This window comes from Streptopelia decaocto (genome assembly GCF_964273445.1).
Source record: "Streptopelia decaocto genome assembly, contig: HAP1_SCAFFOLD_1062, whole genome shotgun sequence".
Lineage (NCBI taxonomy): Eukaryota > Metazoa > Chordata > Aves > Columbiformes > Columbidae > Streptopelia > Streptopelia decaocto.
Genome location: NW_028115198.1, coordinates 1 through 23,238, shown reverse-complemented (window position 1 = coordinate 23,238; position 23,238 = coordinate 1). Strand labels below are relative to the sequence as shown.

At 61.6% G+C, this 23,238-nt stretch overlaps 1 protein-coding gene across 1 annotated transcript in view; it reads right to left on the bottom strand.

Annotated features, from left to right (window-relative positions):
- LOC309452871 (gastric inhibitory polypeptide receptor-like) overlaps positions 1-23,222 on the bottom strand; it is a gene marked incomplete at both ends in the record, with an annotated part of 23,605 nt that extends 383 nt beyond the window's left edge. Inside the window, 11 exons of the mRNA XM_082077531.1 lie at positions 30-66; positions 201-242; positions 3,857-3,995; positions 6,884-6,972; positions 9,102-9,171; positions 9,287-9,347; positions 10,585-10,744; positions 18,904-19,030; positions 19,116-19,219; positions 22,917-23,038; positions 23,114-23,222. Coding sequence (XP_081933657.1) covers positions 30-66; positions 201-242; positions 3,857-3,995; positions 6,884-6,972; positions 9,102-9,171; positions 9,287-9,347; positions 10,585-10,744; positions 18,904-19,030; positions 19,116-19,219; positions 22,917-23,038; positions 23,114-23,222 — 1,060 coding nt within the window. The remainder of the gene's footprint in view (positions 1-29; positions 67-200; positions 243-3,856; positions 3,996-6,883; positions 6,973-9,101; positions 9,172-9,286; positions 9,348-10,584; positions 10,745-18,903; positions 19,031-19,115; positions 19,220-22,916; positions 23,039-23,113) is intronic.
- Positions 23,223-23,238: the final 16 nt, after the last annotated feature.

Genomic DNA, 23,238 nt, shown 5'->3' with positions numbered 1-23,238 from the left:
GGGGACCCGGGGGGGGGTGACACCCCAACGCCAGCGCTGCCACCCCCGCCGGACCTCGGCCTGCACCTGGGGACATGGGGACACGGGTGTCACCCCCCCCCGGGTGACAATGTGACGTCATCGTGTGTCCCCCCCACTCTGGGGGGGTGATGTGATGTCATCGTGTCCCCCCCCTGCCCCGGGGTGGCAATGGGACGAACCTCCTTGTTGACGAAGCAGTAGAGGACGCTGACAACGAGACCCTGGGGACATGGGGACATTGGGGACACTGGGGACATTGGGTACATGGGGGGGACATGGGGGCATTGGGGGCATGGGGGACATGGGGGATATGGGGGGGACATGGGGACATTGGGGATATGGGGAGACGTGGGGGATATGGGGGGACATGGGGACATTGGGGTTATTGGGGACATTGGGGATATGGGGGGGGACATGGGGACATTGGGGACATTGGGGATATGGGGGGGACATGGGGACATTGGGGTTATTGGGGACATTGGGGATATGGGGGGGACATGGGGACATGGGGGATATGGGGGGGACACGGGGACATTGGGGACAATGGGGATGTTGGGGACAATGTCCCCATTGCCCCCAATGTCCCCATTGTCCCCCATATCCCCATTGTCCCCACTGTCCCCATTGTCCCCCATGTCCCCATTGTCCCCATATCCCCATCTCCCCATTGTCCCCACTGTCCCCATATCCCCAATGTCCCCATATCCCCATTATCCCAAATGTCCCCATGTCCCCATTGCCCCCAACGTCCCCATTGTCCCCATGTCCCCATTGTCCCCAATGTCCCCATTATCTCCAATGTCCCCAATGCCCCCAACATCCCCATTGGCCCCAGTCTCCCCCATGTCCCCACGTCCCCATGTCCCCATTGTCCCCCATATCCCCGATGTCCCCTGTATCCCCCATGTCCCCATTGTTCCCAATGTCCCCATGTCCCCATTATCCCCAACATCCCCATTGTCCCCAACGTCCCCATTGTCCCCAGTGTCCTCATTATCCCCCATGTCCCCATTGTCCCCATATCCCCAATGTCCCCATTGTCCCCATATCCCCAATGTCCCCATTATCCCCAACGCCCCCATTGTGCCCATATCCCCAATGTCCCCAATGTCCCCATTGTCCACATTGTCCCCATGTCCCCACTGATGTCCCCATGTCCCCATTGTCCCCCATATCCCCATATCCCCAATGTCCCCATTGTCCACATTGTCCCCATGTCCCCATTGATGTCCCCATGTCCCCACTGTCCCCATGTCCCCATACCCCCATTATCCCCAATGTTCCCATTCTCCCCATTGTCCCCAACATCCCCATTGTCCCCATTGTCCCCACGTCCCCACCGATGTCCCCATGTCCCCATGTCCCCATTGTCCCACCTGTGATGACGACAGCAGCAGCTGCAGGCCCCCATTGTCCCCAACATCCCCATTGTCCCCAATGCCCCCATTGTCCCCATGTCCCCATTGTCCCCATGTCCCCATTGACGTCCCCATGTCCCCATTGTCCCCATATCCCCATTGTCCCCTTTGTCCCCCATATCCCCAATGTCCCCTGTATCCCCCATGTCCCCATTGTTCCCAATGTCCCCATATCCCCATTATCCCCAATGTCCCCATTGTCCCCACGTCCCCATTGATGTCCCCATGTCCCCATTGTCCCCATATCCCCAATGTCCCCATTGTCCACATTGTCCCCATGTCCCCATTGATGTCCCCATGTCCCCACTGTCCCCATATCCCCATACCCCCATTATCCCCAATGTCCCCATTGTCCCCAATGTCCCCATTGTCCCCATGTCCCCATTGTCCCCCATATCCCCAATGTCCCAAACATCCCCATTGTCCCCACATCCCCATTGTCCCCATATCCCCATTATCCTCATTGTCCCCAATGCCCCCATTGTCCCCACGTCCCCATTGATGTCCTCATGTCCCCATTGTCCCCAATACCCCCCCATGTCCCCACTGTCCCCCATGTCCCCATGTCCCCATTGTCCCCAACGCCCCCATTGTCCCCATATTCCCATATCCCCATTATCCCCAATGTCCCCATTGTCCCCATTGTCCCCATTGTCCCCATGTCCCCATTGATGTCCCCATGTCCCCATTGTCCCCATTATCCCCAATGTCCCCATTGTCCCCATTGTCCCCATTGTCCCCATGTCCCCATTGATGTCCCCATATCCCCATTCTCCCCAATGTCCCATTGTCCCCATTCTCCCCAGTGTCCCCAACGCCCCCATTGTCCCCACGTCCCCATTGATGTCCCCATGTCCCCATTGTCCCCATTGTCCCACCTGCGATGACGACAGCAGCAGCTGCAGGCCCCCATTGTCCCCAACATCCCCATTGTCCCCACTGTCCCCCATGTCCCCATTGTCCCCAATGCCCCCAATGTCCCCATTGTCCCCCATATCCCCATTATCCCCAATGTCCCCATTGTCCCCAACGCCCCCATTGTCCCCATGTCCCCATTGATGTCCCCATGTCCCCATTGTCCCCATATCCCCATTGTCCCCATTGTCTCCATATCCCCATTGTCCCCATTGTCCCCCATATCCCCATACCCCCATTGTCCCCAATGTCCCCATTCTCCCCATTATCCCCAACGCCCCCATTGTCCCCAACGCCCCCATTGTCCCCATGTCCCCATTCTCCCCATTATCCCCAACGCCCCCATTGTCCCCACGTCCCCACTGATGTCCCCATGTCCCCATTGTCCCCATATCCCCAATGTCCCCAATGTCCCCATTGTCCCCAACGCCCCCATTGTCCCCACGTCCCCACTGATGTCCCCATGTCCCCATTGTCCCCATGTCCCCATTATCCCCAACGCCCCCATTGTCCCCATGTCCCCATTGTCCCCATTGTCCCCATTGTCCCCATTGTCCCCATTGTCCCCGTGTCCCACCTGCGATGACGACAGCAGCAGCTGCAGGCCCCCATTGTCCCCAACATCTCCATTGTCCCCAATGCCCCCATTGTCCCCATGTCCCCATTGTCCCCATGTCCCCATTGTCCCCATTGTCCCCCATATCCCCAATGTCCCCTGTGTCCCCCATGTCCCCATTGTTCCCATTGCCCCCAACGCCCCCATTGTCCCCAGTGTCGCCCATGTCCCCACTGTCCCCATGTCCCCATTCTCCCCAGTGTCCCCATTGGTGTCCCCATGTCCCCATGTCCCCATTGTCCCCCATATCCCCAATGTCCCCTGTGTCCCCCATGTCCCCAATGTCCCCAATGTCCCCATATCCCCAATGTCCCCATTGTCCCCATTGTCCACATGTCCCCATTGATGTCCCCATTGTCCCCATATCCCCAAACCCCCATTATCCCCAATGTCCCCATTCTCCCCATTATCCCCAACGCCCCCATTGTCCCCAACATCCCCATTGTCCCCAATGTCCCCATTGTCCCCATTCTCCCCATTATCCCCAACGCCCCCATTGTCCCCCATATCCCCAATGTCCCCAACATCCCCATTGTCCCCAACGCCCCCATTGTCCCCATGTCCCCATTCTCCCCATTATCCCCAACGCCCCCATTGTCCCCACGTCCCCACTGATGTCCCCAATGTCCCCATTGTCCCCAACGCCCCCATTGTCCCCACGTCCCCACTGATGTCCCCAATGTCCCCAATGTCCCCATTGTCCCCAACGCCCCCATTGTCCCCACGTCCCCACTGATGTCCCCATGTCCCCATTGTCCCCATGTCCCCATTGTCCCCAATGTCCCCATTATCCCCAATGTCCCCATTGCCCCCAATGCCCCCATTGTCCCCATGTCCCCACTGATGTCCCCATTGTCCCCATTGTCCCATTGTCCCCGTGTCCCACCTGCGATGACGACAGCAGCAGCTGCAGGCACAGCCGCACCAGCCGGGGGGTGTCCCCCCCCTGCCCCTCCCCCGCCAGCGCAAAGGCCACCTCGTGCACCCCCAGCAGCGGGATCAGCGTCAGCGTGGAGCGCGCCAGCCTGGGGACATGGGGACAGTGGGGACAGTGGGGACAGTGGGGACAATGGGGGCAATGGGGACAATGGGGACAATGGGGACAATGGGGACAGTGGGGACAGTGGGGACATGGGGACAGTGGGGACAGTGGGGACAGTGGGGACAGTGGGGACAATGGGGACAGTGGGGACAGTGGGGACATGGGGACAGTGGGGACAATGGGGACAGTGGGGACAGTGGGGACATGGGGACAATGGGGACAGTGGGGACAGTTGGGACAGTGGGGACAATGGGGACACCATGGGGACAGTGGGGACAATGGGGACAATGGGGACATGGGGACAACAGGGACAATGGGGACAGTGGGGACAATGGGGACAATGGGGACAGTGGGGACAGTGGGGACAATGGGGACATGGGGACAATGGGGACAGTGGGGACAATGGGGACATGGGGACAGTGGGGACAATGGGGACAATGGGGACAGTGGGGACAGTGGGGACATGGGGACATGGGGACAATGGGGATAATGGGGACAATGGGGACAATGGGGACAGTGGGGACAATGGGGACAATGGGGACAGTGGGGACAGTGGGGACAATGGGGACAGTGGGGACAATGGGGACATGGGGACAATGGGGACAATGGGGACAGTGGGGACAGTGGGGACAATGGGGACATGGGGACAATGGGGATAATGGGGACAATGGGGGCAATGGGGACAATGGGGACAGTGGGGACAGTGGGGACAATGGGGACAATGGGGACAGTGGGGACAATGGGGACAATGGGGGCAATGGGGACAATGGGGACAGTGGGGACAATGGGGACAATGGGGACAGTGGGGACAGTGGGGACAATGGGGACAGTGGGGACAATGGGGACATGGGGACAATGGGGACAATGGGGACAGTGGGGACAGTGGGGACAATGGGGACAATGGGGACAGTGGGGACAATGGGGACAATGGGGACAATGGGGACACCAATGGGGACACCCATAGGGACAATGGGGACAATGGGGACACCACTGGGGACAATGGGGACACCAACGGGGACACCCATGGGGACAATGGGGACACCATGGGGACAATGGGGACACCAATGGGGACAACGGGGACAATGGGGACACCAATGGGGACACCTGTGGGGACAATGGGGACACCCATAGGGACAACGGGGTCAATGGGGACACCACTGGGAACAATGGGGACACCAATGGGGACAATGGGGACACCATGGGGACAATGGGGACACCGTGGGGACAGCGGGGACACCAATGGGGACAATGGGGACACCCGTGGGGACAATGGGGACACCATGGGGACAATGGGGACACCGTGGGGACAGTGGGGACACCAATGGGGACAATGGGGACACCAACGGGAACACCCATGGGGACAATGGGGACACCATGGGGACAATGGGGACACCAATGGGGACAACGGGGACAATGGGGACACCAATGGGGACACCTGTGGGGACAATGGGGACACCCATAGGGACAACGGGGACAATGGGGACACCACTGGGAACAATGGGGACACCAATGGGGACAATGGGGACACCATGGGGACAATGGGGACACCCGTGGGGACAATGGGGACATCAATGGGGACACCCATGGGGACAATGGGGACACCACTGGGAACAATGGGGACACCAATGGGGACAATGGGGACACCATGGGGACAATGGGGACACCCGTGGGGACAATGGGGACAGCAATGGGGACAAGGGGACACCATGGGGACAATGGGGACACCGTGGGGACAATGGGGACACCAATGGGGACAGCAGGGACACCCGTGGGGACAACGGGGACAGCGGGGACACCCCCGGGACATCCCCGCGACACACTGTGGTGGTAACACAGCAATGGGGACACACTTGGGGACATGATGAGGGTGGGGACACACATGGGGACACTCTTGGGGACATTATGGGGTGGGGACACACTTGGGGACACTCTTGGGGACATTATAGGGATGGGGACACACTTGGGGACACACTTGGGGACATTATGAGGGGGACACACTTGGGGTCACACTTGGGGACATGATGGGATGGGGACACACTTGGGGACATTATAGGGATGGGGACACACATGGGGACATTATAGGGATGGGGACACACATGGGGACACACATGGGGACATTATAGGGATGGGGACACACTTGGGGACACTCTTGGGGACATGATAGGGATGGGGACACACATGGGGACACACTTGGGGACATTACGGCGGTGGGGACACACTTGGGGACATGATGGGGGTGGGGACACACTTGGGGACATGATAGGGTTGGGGACACACATGGGGACACACTTGGGGACATTATGGGGGTGGGGACACACTTGGGGACATTATAGGGCTGGGGACACACTTGGGGACATTATGGGGGTGGGGACACACTTGGGGACACACTTGGGGACATGATGGGATGGGGACACACTTGGGGACATTATGGGGGTGGGGACACACTTGGGGACACACTTGGGGACATTATAGGGATGAGGACACACTTGTGGACACACTTGGGGACATGATGGGATGGGGACACACTTGGGGACACATTTGTGGACACACTTGGGGACATGATGGGATGGACACACTTGGGGACACACTTGGGGACACACTTGGGGACATTATAGGGATGGGGACACACATGGGGACGTTATAGGGCTGGGGAAACACTTGGGGACATTATGGGGGTGGGGACAAACTTGGGGACACACTTGGGGACATGATGGGATGGGGACACACTTGGGGACATTATAGGGATGGGGACACACTTGGGGACACACTTGGGGACACAGAGCCACCCCAGGGCCACCACAGGGACACGACGGGGACGAGGCCACTCGGTGCCACCCGCGTGTCCCCCCCGCGTCCCCGCCGTGTCCCCACCTGAGCCGGGTGTCCCCACGGGCCACCTGGTGCGCCCGCACTTTGGCCACCAGGATGCGGACGATGCGCACGAACACCACGAAGTTCACCTGGGGACACGGGGACACCGCGACGTCACCGGGGAGGTGACACCGTGATGTCACCGGGGAGGTGACAACATGATGTCAATGGGGTGGTGACACCGTGATGTCATTGGGGAGATGACACCCTGATTTCATTGGGGTGGTGAGACCGTCATGTCACTGGGGTGGTGACACCGTGATGCCAATGGGGAGGTGACACCATGATGTCACCGAGGTGGTGACAACATGATGTCATTGGGGTGGTGACACCGTGATGTCATTGGGGAGGTGACACCGTGATGTCATTGGGGAGGTGACACCGTGATGTCATTGGGGTGGTGACACTGATATGTCACTGGGGTGGTGAGGACATTATGTCATTGGGGAGGTGACACCATGATGTCATCGGTGTGGTGACACCATGATGTCAATGGGATGGTGACAACATGATGTCATTGGGGTGGTGACACCACGATGTCACCAGGGAGGTGACACCGTGATGTCATTGGGAAGATGACACCCTGATTTCATTGGGGTGGTGAGACCGTCATGTCACTGGGGAGGTGACACCGCGATGTCACCGGGGAGGTGAGAACATGATGTCACTGGGGTGGTGACACCGCGATGTCATTGGGAAGGTGACAACATGATGTCAATGGGGTGGTGACACCGTGATGTCAATAGGGTGGTGACAACATGATGTCATTGGGCTGGTGAGACTGTGATGTCACCGGGGAGGTGACACCGCAATGTCACTGGGGTGGTGACACTGTGATGTCAATAGGGTGGTGACACCGTGATGTCACCAAGGTTGTGACAACATGATGTCATTGGGGTGGTGACACCGTGATGTCATTGGGGTGGTGACACAGATATGTCACCGGGAAGGTGACACCGTGATGTCATTGGGGTGGTGACACCGTGATGTCAATAGGGTGGTGACAACATGATGTCATCAGGGAGGTGACACCGTGATTTCATTGGGGTGGTGACACCGTGATGTCACTGGGAAGGTGACAACATGATGTCATTGGGGTGGTGAGACTGTGATGTCACTGAGGTGGTGACACCGTGATGTCAATGGGGTGGTGACACCACGATGTCACTGGGTGGTGACACTGATATGTGAGCAGGGTGGTGACACCGTGATGTCATTGGGGTGGTGACACTGCAATGTCACCAGGAAGGTGACACCGTGATGTCACCGAGGTGATGACACTGTGATGTCAGTAGGGTGGTGACACCGCGATGTCATTGGGGTGGTGACACTGCCATGTCACCGGGGAGGTGACACCGTGATGTCACCAGGGTGGTGACACCATGATGTCATTGGGAAGGTGACAACATGATGTCATTGGGGTGGTGACACCGTGATGTCAATAGGGTGGTGACACTGTGATGTCAATGGGATGGTGACACCGTGATGTCATTGGGGTGGTGACAACATGATGTCACCAGGGAGGTGACACCGTGATGTCATTGGGAAGGTGACACCGTGATGTCATCGGGGTGGTGACAACATGATGTCACCAGGGAGGTGACACCGTGATGTCATTGGGAAGGTGACAACATGATGTCAATGGGGTGGTGACACCGTGATGTCATTGGGGTGGTGACACCGTGATGTCATCGGGGTGGTGACAACATGATGTCATTGGGGTGGTGACACCGTGATGTCATTGGGGTGGTGACACTGCGATGTCACGGGGGTGGTGACACCATGATGTCAATGGGATGGTGAGACCATGATGTCACCGGGGAGGTGACACCGTGATGTCACTGGGGTGGTGACACCGTGATGCCACCAGGGAGGTGACAACATGATGTCATCGGGGTGGTGACACCGTGATGTCAATAGGGTGGTGACAACATGATGTCATTGGGCTGGTGAGACTGTGATGTCACCGGGAAGGTGACACCGCGATGTCACCGGGGTGGTTGACAACATGATGTCATTGGGGTGGTGACACCGTGATGTCACTGGGGTGGTGACACCGTGATGTCACCGAGGTGGTGACACCTTGATGTTAATGGGGTGGTGACACCGTGATGTCACCGGGAAGGTGACACCGTGATGTCATTGGGAAGGTGACACCGTGATGTCATTGAGGTGGTGACACCGTGATGTCACCAGGGTTGGGGACAATGCCACCCACCGCCACGGCCACCAGGATGGGACAGCGGATGATCCACCAAACCGCCGCCTTCTCGTTCCTCTCCCAGCACCTGCGGTGGGGACACTCGTGTCACCCCCTTGGGGACACTCGTGTCACCGTCTTGGGGACAGCGGTGTCCCCGAAGAGGGGGTGACAATGTGGGGACGCGGTGACAGCGGCCTCACCCTTCGTTCTCGTAGAGGGCACGGGCCACCACCCAGGGGACAACGAAGAGGACGGGAGCACCTGGGGGGACATTTGGGGACACTTGGGGACACTTGGGGACATCAGCAGCGAATGGGATTCGCTTGGGGACATGACTTGGGGCGGGGAATGGGGACAAGGACAAGCCTGGAGGGGCAGATGGGGACAGGGACACCCTTGGGGACACTTGGGGACACCCCCAGGGACCAGGGATTCCCTTGGGGACACCCCTGGGGTGGGGGAAATGGGGAAAGGGACACCCCTGGGACACCTGGGGACACTCAGGGACACTTGGTGACACCTGGGGACACTCGGCGACACTGACAGGGACCACGGATTCACTTGGGGACACCCCCAGGGACCAGGGATTCCCTTGGGGACACTTGGGGACACCTGGGGACACCCCTGGGGACACTTGGGGACACTCATAGGGACCAGGGATTCCCTTGGGGACACTTGGGGACACCCTGGGGTGGTGGAAACGGGGACAGGGACACCCGGGGACACCCCTGTGGTGGGGGAATTGAGACAAGGACACCCCTGGGGACACTCGGGGACACTTGGGGACACCTGGGGACACTCGGGGACACCCCTGGGGACACTTGGCGACACCCTGTGGTGGTGGGAATGGAGACAGGGACCCCCATGGACACCCCTGGGGTGGTGGAAACGGGGACAGGGACCCCCATGGACACCCTGTGGTGGGGGAATGGGGACAGGGACACCCCTGGGGACACCTGGGGACACTTGGGGACACCCCCAGGGACCTGGGATTCCGTTGGGGACACCTCTGGGGTGGGGGAAATGGGGACAGGGACTCCCATGGGACACCTGGGGACACTCGGGGACACTCAGGGACACCCCTGGGGACACTTGGGGACACCCCCAGGGACCAGGGATTCCCTTGGGGACACTTGGGGACACTTGGGGACACCCCCAGGGACCAGCGATTCCCTTGGGGACACTTGGGGACACTTGGGGACACTGACAGGGACCAGGGATTCCCTTGGGGACACTTGGGGACACCCCTGTGGTGGTGGAATGGAGACAGGGACACCCCAGGGAACACTCGGGGACACTCAGGGACACTTGGGGACACCTGGGGACACTCGGGGACACCCCTGGGGACACTTGGGGACACACTTGGGGACAGAGGATTCCCTTGGGGTGGGGGAAATGGAGACAGGGACCCCCATGGACACCCCTGTGGTGGGAGAATGGAGACAGGGACACCCCTGGGGACACTTGGTGACACTCGGGGACAGTAGGGGACACTGACCCCAGCCCAGCAGCAGGAAGGCGGGCAGGCAGCGCTGGCCCGGGAAGGTGACGAGCACCAGCAGCTTGTGCAGGAACAGCCCCTCGGCCAGCAGCCACCCGTAGTTGGCACCCACGCAGTACTGGGTGAGCACCTGCGCCAGGCGGCAGCCGGCCAGCGCCTGGGGACACGGGACACTCAGGGGACACGCACGGGGGGGGACAAGGGGGGGGTGGCACCGAGAGTGTGGAGGGAACAACCCCCCGTGATGTCCCCAGTGTCCCTGTGTCCCCCATGTGTCCCCCATGATGTCCCCACCTGCTCCCCACAATGTCCCCAGTGTCACCATGTCCCCCATGTGTCCTCCACAATGTCCCCATGTCCCCATGTGTCCCCCACATGTCCCCACCTGCTCCCCCACAATGTCCCATGTCCCCATGTGTCCCCATGTGTCCCCACCTACTCCCCCACAATGTCCCCATGTCCCCCATGTGTCCCCACCTGCTCCCCACAATGTCCCCAGTGTCCCCATGTCCCCCATGTGTCCTCCACAATGTCCCCATGTCCCCCATGTGTCCCCCATGTGTCCCCACCTGCTCCCCCATGATGTCCCCATGTCCCCATGTGGCCCCCACAATGTCCCCATGTCCCCCACGTGTCCCCACCTGCTCCCCACAATGTCCCCATGTGTCCCCCATGTGTCCCCATGTCCCCCACGTGTCTCCACTTACTCCCCCATGATGTCCCCATGTCCCCATGTCCCCATGTGTCCCCACCTCCTCTCCCACAATGTCCCCAGTGTCCCCACGCGTTCCCACCTGCTCCCCCATGATATCCCCATGTCCCCCACGTGTCCCCACCTCCTCTCCCACGATGTCCCCATGTGTCCCCATGTCCCCCATGTGTCCCCCACGTGTCCCCACCTGCCCCCCACAACGTCCCCATGTCCCCCATCTGTCCCCCATGATGTCCCCACCTGCTCCCCCACAATGTCCCCATGTCCCCCACGTGTCCCCCATGTGTCCCCACCTACTCCCCCATGATGTCCCCATGTGTCCCCATGTCCCCCATGTGTCCCCACCTGCTCCCCCACAAGGTCCCCAGTGTCACCATGTCCCCCATGTGTCCTCCACAATGTCCCCATGTCCCCCCACATGTCCCCCACGTGTCCCCACCTATTCCCCATGATGTCCCCAATGTCCCCATGTCCCCCATGTGTCCCCCACAATGTCCCCATGTCCCCCACGTGTCCCCACCTCCTCTCCCACAATGTCCCCATGTGTCCCCATGTCCCCCTTGTGTCCCCACCTGCTCCCCCCAATGTCCCCATGTCCCCCATGTGTCCCCCACAACGTCCCCATGTCCCCAACATGTCCCCCATGTGTCCCCACCTGCTCCCCACAATGTCCCCAGTGTCCCCATGTCCCCATGTGTCCCCCACAATGCCCCAGTGTCCCCACGCATCCCCACCTGCTCCCCCATGATGTCCCCATGTCCCCACGTGTCCCCACCTGCTCCCCCGCCATGTCCCCGATGTCCCCTTGTCCCCACGCCCGCAGGTGGCGTCCCAGCAGGGCGTCCCTGGGCAGAATGGCCCCAGCTTGTCCATGTGTCCCCACCTCCTCTCCCACGATGTCCCCATGTGTCCCCATGTCCCCCATGTGTCCCCCACAATGTCCCCATGTCCCCCATGTGTCCCCCACAATGTCCCCATGTCCCCATGTGTCCCCACCTGCTCCCCACAATGTCCCCAGTGTCCCCATGTCCCCATGTGTCCTCCACAATGTCCCCATGTCCCCATGTGTCCCCCATGTGTCCCCATGTCCCCACGTGCCCCCCACGTGTCCCCACCTACTCCCCCATGATGTCCCCAGTGTCCCCATGTCCCCCACAATGTCCCCCACGTGTCCCCACCTGCTACCCACAATGTCCCCATGTCCCCCATGTGTCCCCACCTATTCCCCATGATGTCCCCAATGTCCCCATGTCCCCCATGTGTCCCCCACAATGTCCCCATGTCCCTCATGTGTCCCCACCTCCTCTCCCACGATGTCCCCATGTCCCCCATGTGTCCCCCACAATGTCCCCATGTCCCCAGTGTCCCCATGCGTCCCCACCTGCTCCCCCATGATGTCCCCATGTCCCCCATGATGTCCCCACCTGCTCCCCACAATGTCCCCATGATGTCCCCATGTCCCCCATGTGTCCCCCACAATGTCCCCATGTCCCCAATGTGTCCCCCACGTGTCCCCACCTACTCCCCCATGATGTCCCAGGTGTCCCCATGTCCCCATGTGTCCCCCATGTGTCCCCACCTGCTCCCCACAATGTCCCCATGTCCCCCCACGTGTCCCCCACGTGTCCCCACCTACTCCCCCATGATGTCCCCAGTGTCCCCATGTCCCCCATGTGTCCCCACCTGCTCCCCCATGATGTCCCCATGTGTCCCCATGTCCCCCATGTGTCCCCCACAATGTCCCCAGTGTCCCCATGTGTCCCCACCTGCTCCCCACAATGTCCCCATGATGTCCCCATGTCCCCCATGTGTCCCCCACAATGTCCCCATGTCCCCCACGTGTCCCCCACAATGTCCCCATGTCCCCCATGTGTCCCCCATGATGTCCCCATGTCCCCCATGTGTCCCCCACGTGCCCCCACCTGCTCCCCCACAATGTCCCCATGTCCCCTATGTGTCCCTCACAATGTCCCCATGTCCCCCATGTGTCCCCCACGTGTCCCCACTTACTCCCCCATGATGTCCCCAGTGTCCCCATGTGTCCCCACGTGTCCCCACCTGCTCCCCCACAATGTCCCCATGTCCCCATGTGGCCCCCACAATGTCCCCATGTCCCCCCACGTGTCCCCCACGTGTCCCCACTTACTCCTCCATGATGTCCCCAATGTCCCCATGTCCCCCATGTGTCCCCCACAATGTCCCCACCTGCTCCCCCACAATGTCCCCATGTCCCCCATGTGTCCCCACCTGCTCCCCACAATGTCCCCAGTGTCCCCCATGTGTCCTCCACAATGTCCCCATGTCCCCACGTGTCCCCCATGTGTCCCCACCTGCTCCCCCACAATGTCCCCATGTCCCCATGTGGCCCCACCTGCTCCCCACAATGTCCCCATGTCCCTCATGTGTCCCCACCTGCTCCCCACAACGTCCCCATGTCCCCACGTGTCCCCACCTGCTCCCCCGCCATGTCCCCGATGTCCCCATGTCCCCAGCCCCGCAGGTGACGTCCCAGCAGGGCGTCCCTGGGCAGAATGGCCCCGGTTGTCCATGTGTCCCCACCTGCTCCCCCACAATGTCCCCACGTATCCCCACCTGCTCCCCCATGTGTCCCCATGTGTCCCCCATGTGTCCCCACCTGCTCCCCACAATGTCCCCAGTGTCACCATGTCCCCCATGTGTCCTCCACAATGTCCCCATGTCCCCCATGTGTCCCCCACGTGCCCCCACCTGCTCCCCCACAATGTCCCCATGTGGCCCCACCTGCTCCCCACGATGTCCCCATGATGTCCCCATGTCCCCCATGTGTCCCCCACAATGTCCCCATGTCCCTCATGTGTCCCCACCTCCTCTCCCACAATGTCCCCATGTCCCCCATGTGTCCCCCACGATGTCCCCATGTCCCCCCACGTGTCCCCCATGTGTCCCCACCTACTCCCCCATGATGTCCCCAGTGTCCCCATGTCCCCCATGTGTCCCCCATGTGTCCCCACCTACTCCCCCATGATGTCCCCAGTGTCCCCATGTCCCCCATGTGTCCCCCACATTGTCCCCATGTCCCCCATGTCCCCCATGTGTCCCCACCTACTCCCCCATGATGTCCCCATGTCCCCCATGTGTCCCCACGTGTCCCCACCTACTCCCCACGATGTCCCCATGTCCCCTACATGTCCCCACCTGCTCCCCCACAATGTCCCCAGTGTCCCCATGTCCCCCATGTGTCCCCTACGTGTCCCCACCTGCTCCCCCATGATGTCCCCATGTCCCCCCATGTGTCCCCCATGTGTCCCCACCTACTCCCCCATGATGTCCCCAATGTCCCCATGTTCCCCTTGTGTCCCCCATGTGTCCCCATGTGTCCCCACCTGCTCCCCCATGATGTCCCCATGTCCCCAATGTGTCCCCCATGTGTCCCCACCTGCTCCCCCACAACGTCCCCACGTGTCCCCACGTGTCCCCACCTGCTCCCCCACAATGTCCCCATGTCCCCCATGATGTCCCCACCTGCTCCCCCGCCATGTCCCCGATGTCCCCTTGTCCCCAGCCCCGCAGGTGACGTCCCAGCAGGGCGTCCCTGGGCAGAATGGCCCCGGTTGTCCATGTGTCCCCACCTCCTCTCCCACGATGTCCCCATGTGTCCCCATGTCCCCCATGTGTCCCCCACAATGTCCCCATGTCCCCCATGATGTCCCCACCTGCTCCCCACAATGTCCCCAGTGTCACCATGTCCCCCATGTGTCCTTCACAATGTCCCCGTGTCCCCCATGTGTCCCCCATGTGTCCCCACCTACTCCCCCACAATGTCCCCATGTCCCCATGTGTCCCCCATGTGTCCCCATGTCCCCCCATGTGCCCCCCACGTGTCCCCACTTACTCCCCCATGATGTCCCCAGTGTCCCCATGTCCCCCATGTGTCCCCCACAATGTCCCCATGTCCCCATGTGTCCCCCATGTGTCCCCACCTCCTGTCCCACAATGTCCCCATGATGTCCCCATGTTCCCCACGTGTCCCCACCTCCTCTCCCACAATGTCCCCACGATGTCCCCATGTCCCCCATGTGTCCCCCACGATGTCCCCATGTCCCCCATGTGTCCCCCATGTGTCCCCACCTCCTGTCCCACAATGGCCCCATGTGTCCCCATGTCCCCCACGTGTCCCCCACCTGCTCCCCCACAATGTCCCCATGTCCCCATGTGTCCCCCATGTGTCCCCATGTCCCCCCATGTGCCCCCCATGTGTCCCCACCTACTCCCCCATGATATCCCCAGTGTCCCCATGTCCCCCATGTCTCCCCCACGTGTCCCCACCTGCTCCCCACAATGTCCCCATGTCCCCATGTCCCCCATGTGTCCCCCACAATGTCCCCATGTCCCCATGTGTCCCCCACGTGTCCCCACCTGCTCCCCCACGATGTCCCCATGTCCCCCACGTGTGCCCACCTGCTCCCCACAATGTCCCCAGTGTCCCCATGTCCCCCATGTGTCCCCCACAATGTCCCCATGTCCCCATGTGTCCCCCACAATGTCCCCAGTGTCCCCACGCATCCCCACCTGCTCCCCCATGATGTCCCCATGTCCCCCATGATGTCCCCACCTGCTCCCCCGCCATGTCCCCGATGTCCCCATGTCCCCAATGTGTCCCCCATGTGTCCCCACCTGCTCCCCCACAACGTCCCCATGTCCCCAATGTGTCCCCCATGTGTCCCCATGTGCCCCACGTGTCCCCACCTGCTCCCCCAAAATGTCCCCATGTCCCCATGTGTCCCCCACAATGTCCCCATGTCCCCCCACGTGTCCCCCATGTGTCCCCACCTGCTCCCCACAATGTCCCCAGTGTCACCATGTCCCCCATGTGTCCCCCACAATGTCCCCAGTGTCCCCACGCATCCCCACCTGCTCCCCACAATGTCCCCATGTCCCCCATGTGTCCCCCATGTGTCCCCACCTGCTCCCCCACAATGTCCCCATGTCCCCATGTGTCCCCCATGTGTCCCCACCTGCTCCCCACAATGTCCCCATGTGTCCCCATATCCCCCACGTGTCCCCACCTGCTCCCCCACAAGGTCCCCAGTGTCCCCATGTCCCCCATGTGTCCTCCACAATGTCCCCATGTCCCCATGTCCCCCATGTGTCCCCCACAATGTCCCCATGTCCCCACGTGTCCCCCACGTGTCCCCACTTACTCCCCCATGATATCCCCAATGTCCCCATGTCCCCCATGTGTCCCCACGTGTCCCCACCTACTCCCCACGATGTCCCCAGTGTCCCCATGTCCCCCATGTGTCCTCCACAATGTCCCCATGTCCCCCACGTGTCCCCCATGTGTCCCCACCTGCTCCCCCACAATGTCCCCATGTCCCCATGTGTCCCCCATGATGTCCCCATGTCCCCCACGTGCCCCCCATGTGTCCCCACCTACTCCCCCATGATGTCCCCAGTGTCCCCATGTCCCCCATGTGTCCCCCATGTGTCCCCACCTGCTCCCCCACAATGTCCCCATGTCCCCCATGTGTCCCCACGTGTCCCCACCTACTCCCCACGATGTCCCCATGTCCCTCACGTGTCCCCACCTGCTCCCCCATGATGTCCCCATGTCCCCCATGTGTCCCCACCTGCTCCCCACAATGTCCCCAGTGTCACCATGTCCCCCATGTGTCCCCCACGTGTCCCCACCTGCTCCCCCATGATGTCCCCATGTCCCCCCATGTGTCCCCCATGATGTCCCCACCTGCTCCCCACAATGTCCCCAGGGTCACCATGTCCCCCATGTGTCCCCCACATTGTCCCCATGTCCCCCATGTCCCCCATGTGTCCCCACCTGCTCCCCCATGATGTCCCCAATGTCCCCATGTCCCCCATGTGTCCCCCATGTGTCCCCATGTGTCCCCACCTGCTCCCCCATGATGTCCCCATGTCCCCAATGTGTCCCCCATGTGTCCCCACCTGCTCCCCCACAACGTCCCCACGTGTCCCCACGTGTCCCCACCTGCTCCCCCGCCATGTCCCCGATGTCCCCATGTCCCCAGGCCCGCAGGTGACGTCCCAGAAGGGAGTCCCTGAGCAGAATGGCCCCAGCTTGTCCATGTGTCCCCACCTGCTCCCCACAATGTCCCCAGTGTCCCCATGTCCCCCATGTGTCCCCCACAATGTCCCCAGTGTCCCCCATGTGTCCCCACCTGCTCCCCCACAATGTCCCCATGTCCCCATGTGTCCCCCATGTGTCCCCATGTCCCCCCACGTGCCCCCCATGTGTCCCCACCTACTCCCCCATGATGTCCCCAGTGTCCCCATGTCCCCCATGTGTCCCCCATGTATCCTCACCTGCTCCCCCACAATGTCCCCATGTCCCCCATGTGTCCCCCACGTGTCCCCACTTACTCCCCCATGATGTCCCCAGTGTCCCCATGTGTCCCCACGTGTCCCCACCTGCTCCCCCACAATGTCCCCATGTCCCCCATGATGTCCCCACCTGCTCCCCACAATGTCCCCAGTGTCCCCATGTCCCCCATGTGTCCTCCACAATGTCCCCATGTCCCCACGTGTCCCCCATGTGTCCCCACCTGCTCCCCCACAATGTCCCCATGTCCCCCCATGTGTCCCCCACGTGTCCCCACTTACTCCTCCATGATGTCCCCAGTGTCCCCATGTCCCCCATGTGTCCCCACGTGTCCCCACCTGCTCCCCCACAATGTCCCCATGTCCCCCCACGTGTCCCCCACGTGTCCCCACTTACTCCTCCATGATGTCCCCAATGTCCCCATGTCCCCCATGTGTCCCCCACGTGTCCCCACCTGCTCCCCACAATGTCCCCATGTCCCCATGTGGCCCCCACAATGTCCCCATGTCCCTCATGTGTCCCCACCTGCTCCCCACAATGTCCCCATGATGTCCCCATGTCCCCCATGTGTCCCCCACAATGTCCCCATGATGTCCCCATGTCCCCCATGTGTCCCCACGCGTCCCCACCTCCTCTCCCACAATGTCCCCAGTGTCCCCCATGTGTCCCCCACAATGTCCCCAGTGTCCCCACGTGTCCCCACCTGCTCCCCCACAATGTCCCCATGTCCCCCATGTGTCCCCACCTGCTCCCCACAATGTCCCCAGTGTCACCATGTCCCCCATGTGTCCCCCACAATGTCCCCATGTGTCCCCCATGTGTCCCCATGTCCCCACGTGCCCCCCATGTGTCCCCACCTACTCCCCCATGATATCCCCAGTGTCCCCATGTCCCCCATGTGTCCCCACGTGTCCCCACCTACTCCCCCATGATGTCCCCAGTGTCCCCATGTCCCCCATGTGTCCCCCACAATGTCCCCAGTGTCCCCACGTGTCCCCACCTGCTCCCCACAATGTCCCCATGTCCCCCATGATGTCCCCCCTGCTCCCCCCCAACGTTCCCACGTGTCCCCACCTGCTCCCCCGCCATGTCCCCGATGTCCCCTTGTCCCCAGCCCCGCAGGTGACGTCCCAGAAAGGAGCCCCTGGCCAGGATGGCCCCGGTTGTCCATGTGTCCCCACCTGCTCCCCCACAACGTCCCCATATGTCCCCCCTGCTCCCCCCCAACGTCCCCACGTGTCCCCACCTGCTCCCCCGCCATGTCCCCGATGTCCCCTTGTCCCCAGCCCCGCAGGTGACGTCCCAGCAGGGCGTCCCTGGCCAGGATGGCCCCGGCGCGCAGCACGAAGGACGCGAACAGGTTGGCGTGGATCACGTTACGGGTGCAGCGCAGGCGCCTGCGGGGACACGGGGACGCGGGGGGGTGACGGCACCCATGGGCGCCCCCCCCAGCACCCATGGGTGCCCCCACCCCGGAGGTACCTGAAGAGGAGGAGGAGGAGCAGAGCGAGGACGAGGGCGACGAGGGACACGGAGTAACCCACGGTGTAGAGCAGGCGGAACTGCTCCAGCAACCACGCGTGGCGCTGGGGGACATTGAGGGGACATCAAGGGACAGCGTGGGGACATCATGGGGACATCATGGGACAGCGTGGGGACAGGGTGGGGACATTGCGGGGACATCATGGGGGCATCATGGGGGCATCACGGGGACATCAGGGGGATGTGGGGAGATCATGGGACATCATGGGGACATCATGGGGACATTGAGGGGACATCATGGGGACATGGGATATCATGGGGATATCATAGGGACAGTGTGGGGACAGCATGGGGACATCACGGGGACATCATGGGACATGGGACATCATGGGGATATCATGGGGACATCATGGGATATCATAGGGACATCACGGGGACTTCATGGGGACATGGGACATCATGGGGATATCATGGGGATATCATGGGGACATTATGGGGACATGGGATAACATGGGGACATCATGGGGACATCACGGGGACATCATGGGGATGTGGAGGGGACATGGGACATCATGGGGATATCATAGGGACGGTGTGGGGACGTCATGGGGACATGGGACATCATGGGGATATCATGGGGATATCATGGGGACATTATGGGGACATGGGATATCATGGGGACATCATGGGGATATCATGGGGACATCATGGGGACATGGGACATCATGGGGATATCATGGGGACATCATGGGGACATCATGGGGACATGGGACATCATGGGGATATCATAGGGACAGTGTGGGGACAGCATGGGGACATCATGGGGACATGGGACATCATGGGGATATCATAGGGACAGTGTGGGGACAGCGTGGGGACATCATGGGGATATCATGGGGACAGTGTGGGGACAGCATGGGGACAGCGTGGGGACATCATGGGGACATGGGACATCATGGGGATATCATGGGGATATCATGGGGACAGTGTGGGGACATGGGACATCATGGGGATATCATGGGGACATTGAGGGGACATCATGGGGACATGGGACATCATGGGGACATCAAGGGGACATCATGGGGATATCATAGGGACAGTGTGGGGACAGCGTGGGGACATCATGGGGACATCATGGGGGCATCATGGGGATATCATGGGGACATCATGGGGACATCATGGGGACATGGGACATCATGGGGATATCATAGGGACAGTGTGGGGACATTGCGGGGACATCATGGGGACATCATGGGGATATGGAGGGGACAGGGGACATTGTGGAGATAACATGGGGACAGTGTGGGGACATGGGACATCACGGGGACATCATGGGGACATGGGACATCATGGGGACATCATGGGGACATGGGGCATCATGGGGATATCATGGGGACATTGTGGGGACATCACGGGGACATCATGGGGACATGGGACATCATGGGGACATCATGGGGACATGGGACATCATGGGGACATCATGGGGACATTGTGGGGACATTGTAGGGACAGGGAGGGGTCAGGGAACAGGGGACAAGGGACAGGGAGGGGGGACAGGGGATGGGGAGGGGACAGGGGACATCATGGGGACATCGTGGGGACATCGTGGGGACGTGGGGATGGGGAGGGGACATGGGACATCGTGGGGACATCATGGGGACATCGTGGGGACATCGTGGGGACATTGTGGGGACATCGTGGGGATGGGCAGGGGACAGGGGACATCGTGGGGACATCATGGGGACATCATGGGGACAGGGAGTGGGGACAGGGGACATGGGGGGGACAGGGGACAAGGGACAGGGAGGGGAAACAGGGACATGGGGACATGGGACATCATGGGGACATCGTGGGGACAAGGAGGGGGGACAAGGGACGGGGACAGCGACACGGTGACACAGGACACGGCCCCGGGGCGCGGCCCATTTGTCACCCGTGTCCCATTTGTCACCCGTGTCCCATTTGTCACCCGGCGCAGCACGACCCGGCGGGGGGGAGGTGACACACGTGGCACCGCGTCCCGCGGGGGGTGACACGTGGCAGCGCCACATGTGGCAGCGGGTGGCACATGGTGGCACCAGGTGGCACCGGGGACACGGCACAGAGGGGGACAAGGGACAGCGGGGGGGGGACAAGGGACAGCGGGGGGGGGACAAGGGACAGCGGGTGGCACCGGGGACATGGCACAGAGGGGGACAAGGGACAGCGGGGGGGGGGGACAAGGGACAGCGGGTGGCACCGGGGACATGGCACAGAGGGGGACAAGGGACAGCGGGGGGGGGACAAGGGACAGCGGGGGGGGGACAAGGGACAGCGGGTGGCACCGGGGCTGGCACAGCGGTGACACGGGTGACAGCAGAGGGGACACAAGGACATGTCCCCATGTCCCCAGTGTCACCCCCTGTACCCCCATGTCCCCCATGTCCCCATGTCCCCCAGTGTTCCCCCGTCCCTGTGTCCCCAGTGTCACCCCATGTCCCCATGTCTCCCCATGTCCCCCCATGTCCCCATATCCCCCCTGTCCCCATGTCCCCATGTCCCCATGTCCCCATGTCCCCCATATCCCCAGTGTCACCCCCATATCCTCCATATCCCCCTGTGTCCCCAGTGCTCCCCATGTCCCTCATGTCCCCATGCCCCCCATATCCCCAGTGTCACCCCCATGTCCCCATGTCCCCATGTCCCCCATATCCCCAGTGTCACCCCCATGTCCCCACGTCCCCATGTCCCCCATATCCCCAGTGTCACCCCCATGTCCCCATGTCCCCATGTCCCCCATATCCCCAGTGTCACCCCCATGTCCCCATGTCCCCCATGTCCCCATGTTCCCCATATCCCCAGTGTCACCCATATCCCCAGTGTCACCCTCATGTCCCCCATGTCCCCATGTCCCCCATATCCCCAGTGTCACCCCCATGTCCCCACGTCCCCATGTCCCCCATATCCCCATGTCCCCCATATCCCCAGTGTCACCCCCATGTCCCCATGTCCCCATATCCCCAGTGTCACCCCCATGTCCCCATGTCCCCCATATCCCCAGTGTCACCCCCATGTCCCCATGTCCCCATGTCCCCCATATCCCCAGTGTCACCCCCATGTCCCCAATGTCCCCATGTCCCCCATATCCCCAGTGTCACCCCCATGTCCCCATGTCCCCCATATCCCCAGTGTCACCCCCATGTCCCCATGTCCCCAGTGTCCCCCATATCCCCAATGTCACCCCCATGTCCCCTTGCCCCCCATATCCCTATGTCCCCCATGTTCCCCAGTGCCCCCCATATCCCCAGTGTCACCCCCATGTCCCCCATATCCTCCATATCCCCCTGTGTCCCCAGTGTCACCCCCATGTCCCCATGTCCCCATGTCCCCCATATCCCCAGTGTCACCCCCATGTCCCCCATATCCTCCATATCCCCCTGTGTCCCCAGTGCTCCCCATGTCCCCATGTCCCCATGTCCCCCATATCCCCAGTGTCACCCCCATGTCCCCAGTGTCACCCCCATGTCCCCCATGTCCCCATGTCCCCCATGTCCCCATGTCCCCCATGTCCCCATGTCCCCCATATCCCCAGTGTCACCCCAATGTCCCCACGCCCCCCATATCCCCAGTGTCACCCCCATGTCCCCATGTCCCCCATGTACCCATACCCCCCATGTCCCCATGCCCCCCATGTCCCCGTATCTCCCCTTGTCCCCATGTCCCCATGTCCCCATGTCCACCCTTGTCCCCATGTCCCCCATGTCCCCCATGTCCCCATATCCCCAGTGCCCCCAATGTCCCCAGTGTCACCCCACGTCCCACCTGCAGCTCCTGCTGTCCCCGCGTGTCCCCGCACTGCTCGTGGTCCAGCCAGGGCCGCCCCGTCTCGTCCGTCACCCAAGTGCCATCGGGGCCGCAGCGCCGCGTCACCACCCCGTCCCGCACTGCGACACCGTGTCCCCAATGTCACCCATGTCACCGGTGTCACCCGTGTCACCGGTCACCCCCCCCCAGGTTACCTCGGTGGTGCCAGGGCAGGTACCAGGGACAGGGGACGGTGACGGTGCTGTTGGGGACACCGTCCCCCCAACAGGCGTACATGTCGAACGTGCGGTTGCAGACGGGTCCTGGGGACACGGTGTCC